This window comes from Centroberyx affinis, unplaced genomic scaffold (assembly GCF_046629955.1).
Source record: "Centroberyx affinis isolate AG114_WGS23_722 - 3 ecotype Tasmania unplaced genomic scaffold, CSIRO-AGI_Caff_v1 ptg000409l_1, whole genome shotgun sequence".
NCBI lineage: Eukaryota > Metazoa > Chordata > Actinopteri > Beryciformes > Berycidae > Centroberyx > Centroberyx affinis.
Window position 1 is genome coordinate 29,364 of NW_027279076.1, and position 20,473 is coordinate 49,836.

Genomic DNA, 20,473 nt, shown 5'->3' on the forward strand with positions numbered 1-20,473 from the left:
AACAAAATAAGAAGTGTTTATCCAAACACTTCAAAAGTTGAGATTTTTCACATGCACATGTTGCTTGTCTTCATTCTACATTTTTTAATGACCCAGTTACCCTTCTAACTCAACACAAAGTTTACTGATAGTCAAACTTTTACAGAATCGTTGCTGCAGCATGCCGCGTGCTTCTCTCCACATATTGAGCCCCATCGATGAGTTTGTCCTGTGTTGGCAAATGGAGTGCAACTAGATATTGCTGAATGAATGTGTTTTTTGAATAGCTTGTGTAGGTAGTTGTTTTTGTCCCCTCTGCACTTCAATAGTCCAATATAATCAATACATAGTGTTGATATTCTCTCAGTGTCGCTGTTCACTTTACGTGTGTGTTTCATATTGTCCAATATGTTGCTGTCACATTCATTGAGGAAGCATTTATGATCAGTGTTAACACTTAATACTTTTCCAGCAACTCTGGGCAAGTAATGTAATAAATTACTATTTCAGTTCTAATAGTGATAATTATAATTCAGTCAGTAATATTATTTAAGTTATAAACCAAAAAATAGATGAGAAATGGCAGAAAAGTTGACTTTTTCCGGGGAGGAAGTATTCCCTCTACTTTCATTTTATGGAGCGAAAGGATGACAAGAACATTAAATCTCTTGAACCACCTGCAAAGTTCAGAGATGATGCCATCGACAGTTTTGGATGTGCAACGGAAAAGTGATATAGAGTAAAAGTACTAAAGAGTAGTGTAAGAAATTACTGCTCTTAGGGAGTAATAAGTAATGTTGTTACGAGTAATAAGTCTTCATACTGCACTAACTGGTAAGACTGTGTAGTAAAGCAGCAATGTACAGAGCCACATATGTGAAATATATACTGTTTAATAAATCACTATGTCCCACAACTGTATTATACTTAATAAGATTATACCTGTACTTGTATCACAGAGCTCTGTGCTATTAACTTTTCCTCTCCACGTTGCGTTTAGTAAGGGCAAAGTGGGCGTCCCTTAGCGAAGACATGCCAGTGTTGCAGCGTTTTCAGCCATTGTGATTTTAATTAGAGAAATTTGGCCGCTGTCGACATCATCAGGTCCTCTAATTTGTAAGCTAAGCGAGTTGGCTGGGGTTGATGTGCCGACGTGCCAAGCCTCAATCAGACAGACTCCTTAACCCCTCAGAGGAGGCAGACACTGTATTTGACTCAGCAAAGCACTCCGCAGGCCCTGCTGCAAAGTGCATGAAGCCACAAAGATCCTAAATAGTGCCATGATGGCATATAGAGCTGGGTCTTAATAATAATAATGATGAAGTCATTAAGTTTTTGTTAATGATACACATAGGTCTAGACGCACTGTAATTGCTGATCATGAGTACATGTGTTGTGGAGGATGAAATTTCAGCCTGGTCTTAAATGCAAAGATGTGCTCCGTGCACAAAAAGTGAGAGAAATACGTTTCCCACCATGAAAGCATTATGTGGAGGAGACATGACTAGAAATAGCTGTAGTTTGACATTGAAATGTGAAGAGCGTAAGTGAGGGTGTGGAGGTCGGGTGGTTGATGGTTGTAAACATTCGCCTTAAACTTTGGCGACCCGTTTTCAATTCCCAACTCATGTCACAATGTTTTTAACTGAGTGAAGTTTTCATTTTTAGCAAAAGTTATTTAACCATGTCCAAAACCTAAGCCTAACCTTAACCAAATAGTTTTAGTTGCCTAACCTTAACCGGTAGCTACTTTTTCATGTAACAAAGAGGTAGAAATTGCCAATTTGTGTTATTGTCACATAGTCTTTTCATGTTGGAGGAACGTAATCTTCATATTATTTGTGTCCACAACACATAATTTGCGTTTCAGAGTTTGTGCTCATTCCACTAAATTTCATAAATCAATCAGCAGATCCCCCAGTAATGGCTGCTGTCATTGGGTTTGAATTAAAGATATACTGTTCTTGCTATGTGGCCTATAATAGTCATACATGTAACCACTTCCAGCTCTGTTTGCTCACTCCACATGGCAGGGGGTCAATCAGCCCCACAGGGGGCCACAGCGTTCCGTGCCTCGGTGTGCCATCTCAGGCGAGTGGCAGGCTTTCACCACGCCGACCACCTCTACTGCATTAGATTAGACTCTGGCCCTCCCCGGGTTTGTAATTGCATTTGCCTGTTGCTGTGTATTTAAGAATAGAATGGCCTCGGTCCCTGCGGCCCTCTCCTACCTGATTTCCCAGCTGCCTCAGGGGGGAGCAGACCAGTGCCAGCCCCAGGATAACAAGTCGTCATGACAACCAGGAGGCAAGTGGTGAGGGGAGCATGGAAAGGCTTAGTCTGTCTCTCTCTCTCTCTCTCTCTCTCTCTCTCTCTCTCTCTCTCTCTCTGTCTGACTTTGCACTTTCTGTCCTGGTGGATTTCTTCTTTCTCATTCACTGATTCTTTCTGTCGGTGAGGCAATTCACTTTGGTTCATTTCTTTGCATGCCTCGTACTTGTTCTAAGAGGGACAGAACAGCAGCAAATGTTCCTTTGTGCCGGGTCTCCCTGGGAGGGGGAAATGAAGGGCTGTACACTTGTGACTCGTATTTCATCCTCTTCATAATTTATGGAGAGACTAGGTTGAGGAAGGGACAGTGTGCTAACATGCGGGGTGCTTGTATGAGTCATAAGCAACTGGAGGGGGTACAAATCGATGGTGACACATGTTTCTATCAGCAACACAGCGGGAGCAGGGATGCCGTGCATTTGATGTCGTGTTCCCATTTTAAGCATTCGCAGATAAGCTTTCATTAAGTGTCATTAGGTTTCAGGGGTACTTTGTGGCAGTGTTTAGCGGTTTGTCAAGGCCTGTTTGAGGCTACCAATGCCAGTCAGCTGTGCTTGTTAGAGTTTCCTACTAGCATGCAACTGCAGCATACTAACACAGTGTGTCTTAGCGGATCTTGAAAAGCCGTGCTGCGCATGCTTCCTTGTTGAACTCGACCTCTTCTAGTCTGTCCTGCTGTGCCTGCTTTAGTGAGACAGCAAGCTTTGTAGCACATGGGACAGTGACATTCTTTTGAACTGGGAGCTGTGCCGGCCGGCAGTAGTATATCATAAAGCGCAACCTGTCTGCTAATCACAAATTACAGCCAGCCTCTCCTCTAGCCCTGATCCAGCTCTCTCCACAGGGAAGCCAGGGCCAAGGAGAAGAATACTAGCTCCTGCCAAGTCCCCACCAGTCCCCACTACAAGGTGCTTATAAATCGGCATCCTCGCAGATAGGTCAAGGTTTTGATTTGGTCATGACCTGAGTTCATAAATCTGGATGATGTAGGGGCCTTGGTTAAAAGGCTGCTGGATCAACTCTCAGATGGGACACCCCTCCCTCCCTTTCTTTTTTTGTATCTTTCTCTCCTCCTCTCTCTCTCTCTCCCCTTCCATCTCTCCCAACCTCATGTCCCTTTCTCAGTCCCTGCTGCAGTCTCAAGTCCCCGGAGCCTCCATAACAGGCAGAGAGAGAGAGAGAGATGGCGAGGGGGTGAAACAGGCAATCGATAAATCAATATGTTTTGCGCCACTAAGCTAGGGTAAGCTCACTCTCACACAGCTGCGCGTGCACCTATACACACACACTTGCCCTCCCAGCAAATTTCTTTCAATACATACACACACGCTCACACACACACACACAAACACACACGCACACACATGCACACTCACACACACACACAACGGCCCAGGACAGAATGTCCCTTGCCAAAAGACATTTTGTTGTTTTAGGGACTTTCTTTTTTTCTCATTCTATTTCCTGTTTTGGATCATTAAGCCATTGATTTTTGTTTCAGCGGGTAAGTGGTGGTGGGGACCCCCTGGGAGCCGGCTGAAAACCCCAACAGAGTGGCCCCAGCAGGAGTTTCTCTAGTTGTGACAGGCCGCTCCCAAGGGCCAGCGGGCCCTCTTAACTCCGCAGGGGAGAAACTATCGTCTGGAATCAGTCATTCTGCCTCAGCAGTCCCAGGCACTTCCACATAATAGTATGCAGTTGGATACCTATAGATTTGGTCTGGCTAAATCCCCTTGCATCCGGGGGAAGTACAAACCTGTGCATTTACTTATAGATTTGGATTCTGGTCAGGGCAGAAATTCTTTTCCACTCCTGCTCAGAAGTGTACAATTGGTCAGTTCCCTTCATGGATTTTAAAGGATGTAAAAACTTGGCTGGAGCATCTACTTTCCTATCGCTATGTCCAGTATTTTTAGGTCCGTGGGGGCGGTGAGGGTAGAGGAGAGAGCTGGAAAGATACAGTGAGATACAGTAGCAACCCAGGCAGACCAAGACTCGGTTGGCCAACAGCCAGCAAGATATTACAGTCAGATATATAGTAACACAGATGGATGCACTCAGCCTAAAGAGGCTGACATATTGGCCAGCGCTGTCATAAGAATGACATAATACCTATCCTGACAGGTAATGAAAATAAAGACTGCTCCACCGCAGAGTTGCATAAGCGCTTTAACTTTAGCTCATACGACGTAAAACATTACCCCTGACATATGGGATATCCCGAGGGAAGTTTTCAGAGTGGTTGGATGTTGAGGGTGGAGGCCTCACGATTGGAATTGGTCCCCTAACACGGTGTAGATGCAACTCCTGATTCCAACACTCAGGACCAAGGCATCCAATGTGCTCTACTATATATGGAGATATACATTTTCTGCATTTCATTAAAATGCATCTCAATGAGCCACATGGAATCAATATGCTCTTTCCCTCACAAAATGCAGGCATACATCTCCAGCATGACAACTACATGTGCTTTTTTTTTTTTTTTTCATTTTCAAAATTGTCACATTAGCATACAGCAAGCGGTCACTGGTCCTCTCAGTGCTGTAAGCTACCAACAATTGTTGTCCTTCAGCAAATACAAAAATCATGAAACACAGATGAGTAGACAACGAGAGACATCTAGTTTGTATAGAGTTTGTATATTCACATAACACACAGCGAGTTTGCTAGTACTTCTCAGTATCAGCCTTCTCCAAAACAACTAAAGAAGCCAGGTCCAGATTCTTTAGAATTCCAAAAAGGACAAAAATGACCATAAAATGACCCCAAACAGCTCGTGCAGCATAATCCAAGTGTTCTGATGCAGCTGGGGCTCTGGTTGCCCCACAGCGATCTGGTAGAAGAGTCTTGCTGCCTTCATGTGCTCCTCGTCAGCTCGTACGTCCGAGTTTTATAGTCGATGGACCTTGAAACAAAAGTCGCTTTCTTAGTGACTATTTTAGAAACCAAGTGGTCCAGAGCTACTTTGTGCTGCAACGGCAGAATGAAGAGGAGAATATTCCCATCAGTTTTGTTGTTGATATTTTAATAAGTTCATTGGCTAAAAGTTGTTGTATATTCGTGACACCTAAAAGTTAAACAAAGAGTGAGAATGTCACACCTTGGTATCTTGGGTATCATGTAAAATTAGATTTTCCCATTTGTATTTATCACTTTATTGGGTCGTTCAAGCACGCTCTACCCGTAATTGCAATATTTCCAACAGCATCTGAAGGCAGCATCTGCTTGCTACTGCTGTGATTGTGGGTGCGGTGAAGAACCAGTACGGAAAATCTAGGAGATAATGAGGTAAATATTGGACTTTTGGACCCACATTGCAATCATTTGGCTTCAGAGTAGCAGAGATTATGCTGATTTAAGTAATTTTATAGCCATTTATTTTGCCCTTTTTGAAACTCTACAGAATCAGTTCCCTCTCACTTTAGTTATTTTTGAGAAGGCTGATGCGGAGCAGCACTAATGGGTGAACTATTCCTTTAAGCTCAATATGGATAAAATCCAAATTCATTTGAGTCATTTAATGCCAGATGTAAAGGGGTCTGTTTCACAAGATGAGACAAATATGAAAAAACCGACCTGTTTTGGCACCATTCCTGCAATGTACATTAAAGCACAGGACTGGAATTATCACCAGGGGAGCAGGGCATGTGGCATGTGAGCAGCAGCTCTGCCCAAAAACACAACCCTCCTGTATTTGCAGTGGGGGATGGTTAACGTAACTCGCTGTTGAGAAATCTTGAGACATATTGATATTGTAAAGCTTTGTGGTTATACATCTAGTCATGAATCATTCCAGGACAAAATAACTGGCTGGTCTGGACAAAAGACTGTAGAAAACAATGGATGAAGTGATCACATCTTTCTACAGATCTTGACATTTTTGAAGCCGGAATTTTCACAATAGAGTAAAAGGGTGGAACAGGTGGAGCCTACCGGAAAAGCCAGCCCATATTGCCGTATATACATAAAGCACATCCATGTATAGCCCAGGGCCGCCAATGATAGGATTATGCAGACATGCCCTCTTACATGCACTGAAATATCTTCCTAATGGCACAATTCTATAAAAAAAATCACCATAAGACCTTAGAAGAAATCTAAGGTCTAGAAGCTATAGATTTCTATATAGAAGATCGGCCTTGGTTCCATTGAATTGCACTGACATGGTTGGAGTTTCAAGTTGCCAGTAGAGAGCAATGGAAGGAACCCAGTACTTCAAAAGCCAAGGTCATTTTTGATCCAATGGTCTGGTTGCACAAAAGGTGGATTTTTTTCACAAAGGTTATATTTAGTTCATACCCAACACATCCTATAGTACCTTTAATGGAAAAGTAAGAAAACAAATAACATCAAGACAAAACCACACTATGGCCAACAAGTCATCCTGCCTTTCCTGCCTTTTTAATCTCCATTCCCTCTTCCTCATTTGTATCTTCTTCCCACTTCTCCCTAATCTTCTCTTTCTCCCTGTGTTCTAAAGGAAAGGTATCTGGAGATGCTTTACAGGTTCAATTTGAAGTAATTTTTCCTCCATTAATAATGAAATCGAACTCCCCTCCCTTCCCCTCTTCTCACTTCCCTATGGAATGAATCTGCTGCTGCTACTGCTTAACTCTCTCTCTCTCTCTACCTCTCTCTCTCTCTCCCCCTCTCTCTCTCACTTCTGTTCTCCTTATCCTTGGCTAAACTCTCATTTTTGTGGGAGAAAAAAAACAGAGGTGCTGACAAATGAACCAGAAGTAAATGAAGGTGGATGGGGTTGTGTAAGAGAGAGTCAGAGTGAGTGAGAGACAGAAAGAGAAAGAGAGCGAGAGAACTACAGTGTTGATTGACCCACACTGTATAGTGAGTCAGATGAGAAAATATAGAGTTGGTGTGGAGGGATTCTGAATATGTGTGTTGAGTGTGAGCATGTGTATGTGTGTGGTACACTATCAGAGGTAATGCAGTGCACGGCATCGGTATCGGTCTTTAGTTTCCCTGCCACTCAAAGAGCCAAGAAAGGACCAAGTTGCAATTTCATTTTCAATGCCACGTTCCCTTTTCTAGCCTCCATTTTCCCTGTCTTCCTTTTCTTTCTTCTCTTGGCCTTCGCTTCACAGGGAGTATGGCATTGGGGAGGGAGTGAGCTTTTGAAATGAGTCTTGCGCGCAAGGACAAGGAGAATAGCGGAGTTTGTGGCTGGTGTTCGTTCATTAGGAGGCCCCTTGTTAGGCCTTTGACGAGCTGAAGAGCGTCACGGTGGGATAAAGTAAGGAATGAGAGTGATACAGGACCAAGATGAGAGATAGATTGATGTGCGGGCCACCTCGTCTTTGACATTTGACCAAGATGGAGGATTCTCTCTTTCCGCTCCGAGTGTATTTTCTTGTTTAGCGACTGCGTACGTGTGCGTGTGCTGGCGCGTGCGATTCCGTAGGCGGGCTAGTACATGCGTACATGAATGCTTGCGTGTGTGTGTGTACTGCTGCGTGCATTCAACCATGCGTGTGTGTGCATATTTTTGACTCGGGAGTGTGTGTGGGAGTGAGAGAACATTCACAGCGCCCACCTGGGCTCTAGCTGGGAGCCAATAGAGCTGTCTTACTGAAAAACTCCCTGTTGTTTCTTTGGCGGAGCCTAACAGGCAGATTTGGCTGTATCGCTCCCCTCCTCCTCACCCCCCCCCTCCCCCCCCTCCTCCTCTATCACTCCTCTCCTGTCTTCTCCTCTCCTACTCCTCTCCTCCTGCTCCTCCTCCTCCTCCCCTCGTCCCTTCCCTCTCTTCCTCCCCATTCTATATTTAATCAGCCAGTGAGTGTGGGATTGGTGATATTTGATGGGAATACGCAGGCAAGAGAAGTGTGTGTGTGCATGTGCGTGCGTGTGTGTGTGCGTCACAGTTCATAGTTAAAAAAGTAAATGCCTGAAATATTCCAGTCTGTCCGTCTGTCTGAAAGTGACACTTCAGCATTCTGTCCTCGCAACTGGGCTGACTGAGGAACAGTGTATGTCTGTGTGTTTAAATTTGTTTGTGTGTGTGTGTGTGTGTGTGTGTGTGTGTCTGTGTGGATGAGAGAGCCAGGGAGGCAAGAGTTGATCTCCCATCTATCTGTCCAGCTCTCTCCTCCTCCCCTCCTGTCATTCCAGGGCAGAGCAGAGTTTGGAGAGAGAGATAGAGAGAGAGAGAGGGAGTAGAGGAGTAGAGGTTATGCATTACGTAATAGCCCCTGCAGGCTTTTAGTTAGCCATTACAGACATGCATGACACCTCTGTGCTACTTTTCTCTTCCCCACTCTCCCGTACTCACTGTCTCTTTCTTTCTGTTTGCATCACTCTCTCGCTTCTTTATGCCCCTCCCCCCTTTCTCTCTCTGTCTCTCTCTCTCTCTCTCTCCCTCTCTCTCTGTTTGTTACTTCTCTGCCTTTCTAACCTCTCACTCACTCACTGTTTTTTTTTCTTTTTTTATATAACTTTTTTATGACTCTGTTGCTCTCCCTCCCTCTCTCTCTCTCTCTCTCTCTCTCTCTCTCTCTCTCTCTCTCTCTGTCTCTTTCCAATACAAGGGCAGGCTATGGTGAGTGACAGCCCATTACAACACCATCTCCTCACCCCCTAACCTCATGGGACACAGACAAGTGTGTGACAACGTGTGTGTGTGTGTGTGTGTGCGCAGGAAAGCGTGCAGCTGCGCACGTATGCATCCATGAGCGCATGCATGGGTGTGTATGTGAACACGTGAGAGCACTTGCATTTTCTCGATGAGCGTAAGTGCATTTGGAACATGGCGTGTGTGTTTACATTTGCATGTGGTGTGAGGGATCTTTCATATGTATATGTGCGCAGGCCTTTCAAGTCAGCTCTCTCTCTCTCTCTCTCTCTCTCTCTCCCTCTCTCTCTCTCTCTCTCTCTCTCTCACACACACATACACACACACACAGACACACACACGCACACACACAGCCCAGCGATATACAGCTCATGAATACTCCTGCAGCAATTACGGGAAACCCACTCATCGTCTCTGTACCTCGGTGACGGCTCGAGAAAGGACAAAAGTTGTGGGGGGATGGGAGAGAAAGGATTCTGCCCCGTTCAGAATATGACAGCTTTTGAACTTGTTTTTCATTTTTTTTATTCATTAGATAAGTGAAAAGCAAAAATCCAGTGATGGCATGCCAGTACCAGCCATGATTTATGTCCACCTCTGGAAAGAGAAAAGTAGAATTTATGGCTTTCTCGTCTGGCCTAATCTTCACTATATGCTGCAAAGCCCAGGCAATGCAGTAAGTTTAGAGAGGGAAGGAGAGAGAGAGAGAGAAGGAGAGAGAGAGAGAGAGAGGAGAAAGGCTGAAAAATGTCCTCTACACTCTCTCTGGTTAGCTCTCTCTTTTTTCTTTCTTTCTCTCACTTATTAACCGACTCTATCTCATTTTCTCCTTGTCTTTTTTTTTTCTCACCCGCAAACACACATGCATGGGAGCACACAGACACACACTGAAAGCATAAACCCGAGCACGTGCACGCGTACGTGCACACACTTCTAATCACACGCATACAGGTATACCATGCACCACAAACACACACACATACACTGAAAGCTACTCCGTCTCCCCACAACACCTTCACTTCTCCCTCGCACCAATTTTCTCACACTTCTTTATTATCTCTGTCTTCGCCTCTTTCTTTCTCTCACTGCCTCGCTCCGCACCTCCGCCCTCAAACGCCTCCACGTATAGATCCTTTCTTTTTATAGTTGAAGCTATAGTCCCCATGGCAACATCAGAGTTGTTGATTGCCGAGGTGCTGTACGTCTAATTATGTAACTATCGCAAGGGGATGTGTGTGTGTGATGGTGTGTTTGCGTGTGTGTGTGTGTGTGTGTGTGTGTGTGTGTGTGTGTGTGTGCGTGTGTGTGCGTGTGTGTGCACTGCAGCCTATTTGTTTCTCACCTCAGCACTGTCCTCCATCAGCGATGCCTCTTTTTGTGATGGATCAAGCTGTAGTGTGATACTGATAATCACTCTGTGTTCAAGGCTTGAGAAACAGACAATTTCTTTATATCTGATGCTTTTCACATGCAGTGAAATAGAACATACGTGTCAAGCACACTCAAAATGAAATGTGTGACTTATATATGTGTGTGTGAGTGTGAGAGAGAGAAAGAATATACATATGGCTTGTGATTGTGTGTGTGTGTCTGTGTGTGTGTGTCATTTGCACGTGAGGGTTCAGTGTGTGAGGGCATGGAGTGTGTACAAGTGTGCATGTCACAGGCAGGCGTGTTTGCACAGGCTATAACAGGTTTTGACAGGGTAAAATCATTTGGGGGTGCAGGCAATGTGCTTTTTCTATCTCGTTATGGTGTGACAACAGAATTCACAACCGTCAATTCCTGTTAAAGTATTTGCAGTAAGAGTAAACCCCGTCAACTCTTATCCTGCATTGATCCTTATCGAGGTAGAACACTGAAGAGATGGAGAGAAATGGGAAAAAGCAGTGTTTTATGCAGCTGAACAAGTTTTCACACTTACATTTATTTGCTGTATTTTATGTACCACAAATTCCTATCGGAAAAGGAAATGAAGGGAAAGAAAGAGGAAGAATAATAAGAAGTAGAACAAGAACAAAAAGGACAAAAAGAAGAACACATTTGCATCTTAGCTTCTCATTCAAAACTGGTCGAAAGCCCTCCCACTACTGTAAGTGTTCAGGGTGCTTGCCAGTGAAAGAGGGAGAAAAGCAAGGGAGCTTACTTCCAAACAAGAGGAGATAAAGAAGAGGTGGGCTGGTGTGAAATGGATCAAACAATGGATGTGAGAAAAGGATTGCTGTTCCCAACCCATTGCAGGCAAAAGAGGAAGGAGTGGAGGAGGAGTGGGCGTGTGTGATAACGCGTGTGCGATTTTTAAAATGTCTACGTTTTGTAACTACAGGAGTTTTCAACAACAGTAGGTCTCACTTTAAAAGTTGTAGAGTATTTTGAGAGGTCTAAACTCTAAACTAAGCTCTAAATGTTAAAATTGTTATCGTGAAAAGGTTTTTAATCAGGAAGCGAAAGCAGGATTTTGGAAAATAAGTCTGTGTACGTGTGTGTGTGTGCACACTTGTGTGTCCTGTGTGTGTGTGTTTGTTATTCTCTGTTTTCATGTATATGCACGTACAGTATGTGAAAGCCATGTTGATGAAAGAATCAGCGATGATCAGAGGTCGGACAGAGAAGCCTGCTTTCTTTTGTGATCTCTGTGTGTTTCCCTTTCATCTGGCTTTGTGGAGACACAGTGATCTCACTAGACACTACTGGGACAGCAGCACCACAGAGCAAGCAGTAGCATATAAAAACAGGCTGAGAGAGACGGCGACGGCGTTCTTACCCACTTCAGGGTTAGTATAGGAAAAGTCCTTCATATTGGATTTGATTTGAATCTGATTGTTTCAGGGTGCCGTGTCTTTGTTGTGGGTGTACGGTAGTTTAACACACACTACTTCCGCCGTTCACACAGGTTAATCACAGTTATTCCACAGTCATCTCAGTGCAATTATTTCCCATGCAGCTTTGAAAACGCACACAGAGGTAGAGAGGCTAGAGAGAGAGAGAGAGTTAGAAGTCAGAGAGTGCGTGGGCAGGCGTGCGTGCATGCCTCTGCAGGAGTGTGTGTGTCTGTCTGTGTGTATGCATGTGCGTATTAGTAGTCTTGCAACCTTGTGTGTTGCCCTTGGTATGTATGGGTTTCTCGATGTCTCTCACATGTGTACGATGTGTGTTCCCACCCTGGGCATCATTTATCAAACCGGATACACACAAACTTGCACAGAAAGCTTTTAAAACTGCTGCAGTCAAACGCATTTCCACAGCAAATCAGACTGTAACAAGTCTTTACAAACATTTGGCATGCATGTTTATTGTTAGGAGTAAGTTCTTGCCCAGTACTTCATCATCTCACAATGTTTCAAACATATGGAAATATTGATAAATGAGTGCCAATGTCTCATTACCCATAATGCACACTGCAACCATATCATCGTTCTACTAGCCACCTCAGTGCTGCGGTGTAACCGCCAGAAAAAGCACAGGCTGTGCCAATTCATAATTCATCTGGATGCTTTTTTATTTAGTATTTATTTTGCTCCTGCCCACCATGACTGACTGCAGCATGCCACTCACTCCCAGCCCAAACAACTAGGCCAAGCCGTCACGTTCTCCGAGTATATTCTTCTCTTCCTTGACCTGACGGGAAAGAGACTGACCATCTCCACAAGAGAACACAGGGAAAGAAAAGAGATTGGGATGTTGCTTTATAGTCCTGTTAGTCTCACACACACAGACATTGATCTCTCCGCACTATCACTGTAACATCAGGAGAAAGGTCTGGCTTTAGCCGAATGTCAGGATGAACTACAGGGTGGAAAGAAAACATTCAGTGAGATGTGCAGAAGTTTGTTGACGTTTTGTTCAGTCACAATAATCCGGGACTGAAGGAAGGTTGGTCTCGTGAGAAAGAAGAGCCCACTTTGGACACAGCAGAGCGAGGACGAGGTAGACAAGGAGAAAGCAGCCTAAGTGCCCAGATGAAGTGATGGGAACAAAACCCATGGGGGATTTGTCCGTCCGTCCGGTCTGGAGTGCCTATCAACACCACAACTCATTGAAAGTTGTTGTCAGTTACTAGTTGCTGAAATCCTGTCACACTGATAACACAATCCAGAAAACAGCCATAATGACTAGCTAGCTGCTGGGGAATGACAAGGTTTGAAGTTGGCATATCATTATGTTAATGGAAATGTGAGGGATATTCTATGGAACAGTAATACTGCTGCGTATCAATATAAAATCATCACTTTTACAGCAGGTTTTCCTCTCTGCAACAGCTCACATGGTGAAATACATTAGGTATCTGCTCAAACGTTTCTAGTTATTTCAACTAATCCTATCATTGAGCATTTGTGCATTGGTTTTTTTTTTTGTTCCTACAAGGGCGCAGTTTCCCAAAAGCATCTCAGGGTTATAACCATATTTGTTCAGCTAATGTTTCCACTGGCATGTTTCCATCCCAAGATGACTGTAGTGCATGCTGAGATACTTTGGGAAAGCAGGTCCGGGTCGAGTGCCAGTGGTTCATTTGACAATTATGAGCACAGGCCTATCTGGTTACACTTAGACCAAGTGATATGGGCTCCTGCACAGTATCCTAAACATCTGGAACGTTCTCCCCTTCAAATGTGTGCTGTCATATACTGGCAAGAATCAGTAAATCTCCCTATATGGATGACAATGAAGCACACTGTAGAACACTGAGCACAAAACAACTCAAATACCTCAACATTCAAAAGGGACAGAGACAGACCAAAAGAGATTGGATGGAAAAGAAAAAAAGCACTCAGCAGCAGAATGTAAAATAGAGCGAGTTTTGACAATAGTAGTGGAGGAATATTATGAAGGCAGCCTTCTTTGCTTCCCTGAGAGAGTTTCACGGAGTGCTTTCTCACTGTGATAATGAAATGACCTGGCCTGCACTGCTCCACTCTCTCTCTCTCTCAAAAACACATCCGCTCGGCTGGGGTGAAAATGAGAAAATCCTACCTCCTCTCCTGAGTTTGGTAAAGCGCACTTTCAATATTCTTTTTTCACAGACAATGATGGGAGTGTGAGTGAGTGTGAATGTTTGTGTGCTTGCGTGTATGTGTGTGTGTGTGTGTGTGTGTGTGTGTGTGTGTGTGTGTGTGTGTGTGTGTGTGTGTGTGTGTGTGTGTGTGTGCGTGCATGCACGTAACGGTTTGTGTGTGTATGGTTTTGAACGCTGCACTGGTACTTCGTCTTGAACCACATCTTGTAATATACTGTATTTGAAGCACATTTGACATAACAAGGTATTGTACAGAAATTCAGTAGATAGAAATCCCATACAGTTGTCATCGTAACATCGTTTTTGTAACTTCGTTTTTGTGGTTCGCGCACTCAGTGAAATCAATACTATAAACTGCAAAACTACTTCTAACTCAGATCAAGGACTTCAATTTTGTCCCATTTCAGGGTGGAAGCCAATATAACAAAATATAGACCCAAACTGTTTTGAGCTAATCTTGTGGGCCTTGCTAGAAACTCAGGCCTTACTAGAATGACTCAGAAGAATGACTCACCAGTTTGGTACAGCACTGACTGCATGCAGGCCCATGTATTCCCTCAGCTTCTAGTTAGCAGGGAATCTATGGCAGCACTGAGGCAGAGCGCTGTCATTGAGTTACATAATCAACAGAGGAGTGTGGCAAGAGTGTGTGCCTATGTGTGTGTGTGCTTGTGTGTTTGTGTAGCTGCAGTTCTTTCTGAGCTGTCGATCATGTGGCGTACCAAGGCCACTCTAACACAAGGCTGCTGAGGTGGACTTTCAGCAACAATGGAACTAAGCCTGTGTGTGTGTGTGTGTGTGTGTGCTTTCCAGTGTATTTGAAGGCATATGTGTGGGAGAATAGGTTGCTGCATTTACAAGGCCGAGGAGAAAAAGCACGCTACTGGCAAGGTATTAAGTGTGCATATTGAGGGATGAGCCAATTTACTGCGTGTGTTTGCTCACAAGTTTACATTTGCATATCTACTGTGTGCGTATTTATTTATTTATACAGTTGTGTGTTCTCATGCATGCCTGGGTGCATAGACCTACCTATGTGTGTCCTTTTGTATGTCTGTGCATGTGGTGTATGTGCGCAACCATGGAGACCTGGAAGAGTAGGCTTGCTTACTTGAGTCCATTTGTGTGTGCAAGTATGCTTATTTGCATGTGTGCTTATCTTTTGGTGGAGGTGGAGATGGTCTATTTTCTCAAGGATGCATACTGGTCCTGGGCTAAAGAGAGCGCGCTCTGCTGACTGTATGTGTTATATGGTTCTGCTGCTCAATGCTGCCATCTAGCTTTGTCCAGCTCCACCTCAGACATCCTAGGGGAGCCATCCATGCTAGTCAGCGTCTGGTTTTAACAACTGTTCAGGGATCAGTTGTCCAGTGGGCTGGTGCTAACTTACCCCATTATGAGCAGGATGATAAAACTGACCTTGAAGCAGTTTATGGGCTTGGGATAATGGAAACTACCAGTAGAGAGCCTATGAAGCTGTCAGTGACAGAGAAGCCAATGTTTCAGTTGCTTATTATTGTCAACTGTATCTAGAAACTTATGAGCAAACATTTTGCCTTCTGCTCAAACGGCGATGATGACAGAAGAGATGGTCTGACCCATGCTGATTGATCTATGACTAGACCATTACACATGAAGTGAATATTCAAGAAAAATCAAGAATCATGATTCAAAAGAAAGACAATAATTGTATTTATTTAAATATTAAGTTATTCACCTTCCAATTGAAAAATTGTTCGGATGTAGTCTCAGTTCAGAGTGAACAAGGAAAAATTCCACATACGTCAGAAACTTAATGCCATATACTGTGCAGGTTACCACCAGCATTGGCATATAAAACCAGTGGAGGTGGAACACAATTAGGTCAGATTGAGGCCAGACCATTTGTATGGGTCAGGGTAAAAGCGCTCATATGTATGCAGGCTTATAGGCCCTCTGGGAGCATTGGGCTGACCTTGTCCCATGCTCTGATCTATGTCCTCATCTCCCCTTCTCTCCTCCTCTCTCTCTCTCTCTCTCTCTCTCTCTCTCTCTCTCTCTCCCTCCCTCGCTGTCTCTCTCTCTTCCCCCGCTTCCTTTTTATCACCACATTTCTCTGCTCAACACCCGTTTTTCACCTCTCTTTTCTGTCTCAATCATCCCCTTTTAATCAGTTTCTCTTCCTTCTCACCCCGTTCAGTTTCTCCCTCTGCTCTTGCTCTCTCACTTTGCTATCCCACTCCTTTTTTTCTACCAGGTTAACTTCCCACCCTGTCTGTCTTTTACTTTTTACTCATTTCTTTAACTCCCTCTTTTTTTCATTCCCCATTTTCTTTACCCCCCTCTCATCCTCTTTCCATATCAACAGCCAGCGTGATAAATAATGCATCACAACACATTAAAAACATTAGTGGGGCTCTCTTGGCTGTCAAAGAGAGGAAGGAAAAGGAGGGAGAGGAAGGAATGGGTAACTCCTTCGTTTTAAATTAATGTTGTGGAGTATGATTTGATTTAGCAGTAGCAATGGAAGAATGTGAGAAAAGGTCCAAGCATTCATTGTGTTTGCATTGTGTCCTCAAACCCAAACATCCTGCCTTTACTGAACTGAGTCATCTGAAAGCTAGCTGACTCAAAAAGATGGTGACTGTATCAGCAAACTCAAAAGAAAATATTTAATAACATTAAACAAAACACTTATGCTGCATCACACAGAACCTTGACCTTTCCCTCCTCCCCCTCTTCATCCTCCTCTTTCTCCGTCCTTTTCTCCTCCCCTCTCTGGGCACATTGCCTCCTCTCCTCTCCTCTGCTCTCCTTTCCCCTCCTCTCCTCTCCTTTCCTCTCCTTTCCTCTCCCCTCCTCTCCCCCCTCCCCCCTCCTTCCCTCCATTCCTCCTGGCAGCATGGCGATTGGCATTATTAAAAATTGATTGGCGGCGAGCGTTTAGCAGGGTGGTGAGGCGGGGAGGGAAGGTTTGACAGGCAGGAGTGAAATGAAAGGAGGGCCTCAGCGGACACACTGTGGAAAGGTCTCACTGGGGGACAGGCCGGGATATGTGTGTGTGTGTGTGTGTGTGTGTGTGTGTGTGTGTGTGTGTGTGTGTGTGTGTGTGTGTGTGTGTGTGTGTGCATGTATGTGTGTACGCACATGTATACAAGCTGGTGTGTGAGGCTCAGAGGAGATTGTGCAAAGAACCACATTTCCTAGCGATGGTTAGTAATTTGAAAAGTCGCACATGACACTCAGAATATGTGTTGATTTTGGTGCATGTGTGTAGAGGAAATGGGGCAGTTTATGTGTAAATCTACAGTTTCTACATGTCAATACACCAAAGTACATAGAACACATGACGATACCACGCAACTGCATGCAGACACAAGCATACAGATGCAGACACAGAGAGGAGACACACTCAGGCTCTGTTGATCCAGAGTTACCTCCTCCCTCCATCCCTCTTTCTATCCTTCCCTTCATCCTTCTCCTTATCCCTCTTTCCAACCCTTCTCTCGCCTTTCATCTCAGATCAAATAATATTTCCCCCCATATTCCCAACCAGCTATTCCCCCAATGGCTATAAGCGCAACAGCTTTTTAGATTTTCAACACACTTTACCAGCAAATTTGGCTCCGTGATTTTAGAAAAGTTTTTTCGAGTAAAAGCATGTGCCATGCCATGAGCAGATGATGCTAACCACTTTCTTTGTCTCGTTTTCTCCTTTCTCTTTCCTCCTCTCTTTACCTCTTCTTCTTCAACTATTTCGATCACTTTCCCCTCTCTCTTCACCTCTCTTCTTCTCTTTCGCTCTCTCTCTATCTCTATCACAGATGAACAGACCTATCCAGGTGAAGCCAGCAGACAGTGAGAGTCGAGGAGGTATGGCCGTATTCCTTCCTTCCTTCCTTCCCTTGTTCCTTGCTTCCTTCTTCCCTCTTTCTTCCTTTGTTCCAGTCCTATAAACATGCTGCCTGTGCGTATCAGCCTCACCATTATCTGTCCCATTAGACGATGCCCTGTACCTCGACGCAGGCTGACAGCACGGCCTGGCTGGACCCTCCAGTATTCAGAACACATTATGTAAACGGCGCTCTTCCTCAGCAATGTTGGCCGGCGCTGCCTCTAGCTCCTTTCTTGGAGTTTCATCATACGCGTAGATGCATGTGCATGCACGCACAAATCCACATACACACAAACACACATGTCTTGCCCTGCTTTAGGGGGAAACCCGTCACTTATCTTTGTCAAACACTTTTAGTAGCGCTGTCCCCAAAAACAAACATTCCTGTTTGACTGATATCACAAGATTGTGCCAACCAAATGAATTGTTGATTCAAATGACAGATCCGTACGGACCACACTGTGAAGAAAGTAGATGTCCAGTAGTCTGGTATTTTGTGTGTGTGGGTGTGGTTGTGGGTGTGTGTCCAAAGTCCTGCTGTATTGACAGCTAAGACAGCTTAAAGCACATTTTCTATGTATAGACTTGTAGTGACCTGCTCTTGACATCCATCAATAGACTGTACAAGGGAGGATTGATGCAGTTTGACTGATTTTGGTAGTCTTTGAAACTTTGCAATTGTTGAAATAATCAGCACTAGGGTTGGGCGATATGTTAAAATCAGCCCATCAACTGCCGATTGCCGATATATTCGCGCAGGTGTGTGTGCGGCACGCGCAGGGGGCGGGGGAGTCCCCCACTCCCCACACGCCATCTTCAGCGAACAATCATGGAAGAGCTTGTTGCCAAAAAGAATACAAAATCCCCTATTTGGGATTATTTTGGTTTTAAACCGGACGAAACTGGCAAGCCGAAGGACCTAAATGAAGTAATTTGCCGTCTTTGCAAACGAGTGGCAAAAGATTCTAACACTACCAATTCGCAGTCTTTAATGTGAAAAAGCCTATAGGCTACTCTTCTTAAACAAAATAAATCACCTTGAGATCTTTGCTAAGCAATAAACTGTAAAGACAGGCTGAACAGCTGTCCGACACTATTTGAAAAAGAGTCCGATGGCGTCAGATGAAGGACGCCTCCGCTTGCAGCCTCCAAATGAACAAACAGGTGGGGATAACATATTATGCTATTAAATGATCAGGGTGCACAACTGCACATACAGCGTTTGGTCTAGTTCTCAAATATGATTTATGAATTGACGTTGCTTTTCAGGGCCAATCGATCGGACAGCAACCACTAAAGACGGCTTAATTGTCATTTACTCACTCACTGCCCTGTTTTGTGAAAGACTCGTCGGAAATCAGTGCAACAAGAATGTGCATAATATGACCCAACTCCAACTGCCAGTTCCTATTCGCGCACGCTTTGAATTGCACTTTACAGGTTAATTATTTACCATTAAATTAGACCATTAAATTAGAAAAATAAAATGACAAAAATCGCCCAAAAAATCGCCCAAAAAAATCAACCGGTGATAGCCGATATATTCGTCCTATCGCGCAACCCTAATCAGCACCAGAGTAATTCACTTCAGCCAGGAAAGGGGAGACAGAAAGAGAGAAAAAGAGGAAATAGAGCATGCAAGGAGTTGAAGGTTGATAAGGAAGAGAGGCATACGGCCGAGAGAGAGGTGTTACCCTGCGAAGGAAGAAAGTCAAGGAAGAGGAGAGAGAAAGAGGGAGATTGCACGGCTTCCTCCTCTGTTTAGTTTGGTCATTCTCTAAGTATGATTGATGGAGCTGGAGGGAACAGAGGCAAGCACTCAGTGTGGGGGAGGAAAGGGAAGGCAATGCGGGGCTTTCGTACCTCCGTCTGTTTGTGGGTCTTTGTTCCTCCGCGTCCTCAGCCCGCTTCTGTCCTCCCTATCCTTGCCCTCATCTCTTTCTTCTCTCCACCCCCTTCTTTTCCTAACTTTGTTTCTGTCCTACCTGTGTCCTTTCTTTGTCCTTCTCTCTCTTGCTTCGATTTTACTCTCAGACGTGAATGCAAAGTTAGACTTTGTACTGCTAGGCCGTTGCACTGCTAATTGAAAAGTAATGCTATATTGTGAAAAGAACGGTGTTATTAAAGGTGCAGCAAAAATATATCATGTATTCCTACAGCATAAGAATAATCAAGTTAAACATTGATAGTTTTTATCATTAAAAACTGACAACTATCAAACATACATATGATAGTTTGGTAACCAATCATGCCTTCTAAATATTACAGAATATCAAGGAAGGTCATGATCATATACTATTCAGGATGTGTGTGTGTGTGCATGAGAGAGAGAGAGAGAGAGAGAGAGAGATTTTAGCAGCCTTCACGACTCTATGCGTTCTTGGTGTGTATTGATTTGATCTCCAGCTGAATATGTTAGTGTGCGTGTTGTGTGTTAAGAGTCCTTTCCCAAAGAGAGATGTAATGTTTATTGGTGCCTTCCCTGGGGAACTGTAAAGGCTTCGGCCACCAATGAGGTGTACGGTGTGTGTGTGTGTGTGTGTGTGTGTGTGTGTGTGTGTGTGTGTGTGTGTGAAGGAGGGGTGGGGAGCAAAGACTTCAAGATTTGTGTGTGTGTGTGTGTGTGTGTGTGTGTGTGTCCTCCACCCCTGATGTGCGCTCCACTCTTGTAAACACTCCCCCC

The 20,473-nt window shown here is 44.3% G+C and overlaps 1 protein-coding gene across 14 annotated transcripts in view; it reads left to right on the plus strand.

The window, feature by feature from the left end:
* Window positions 1-20,473, plus strand: part of celf4 (CUGBP, Elav-like family member 4) — a 50,807-nt gene that overhangs the window by 20,897 nt on the left and 9,437 nt on the right. For all 14 annotated transcript variants that reach the window (XM_071516589.1, XM_071516591.1, XM_071516595.1 and 11 more), the window contains one exon: window positions 17,720-17,768. In XM_071516589.1, coding sequence (XP_071372690.1) covers window positions 17,720-17,768 — 49 coding nt within the window. Of the gene's footprint in view, window positions 1-17,719; window positions 17,769-20,473 lie in introns of those variants that run through there.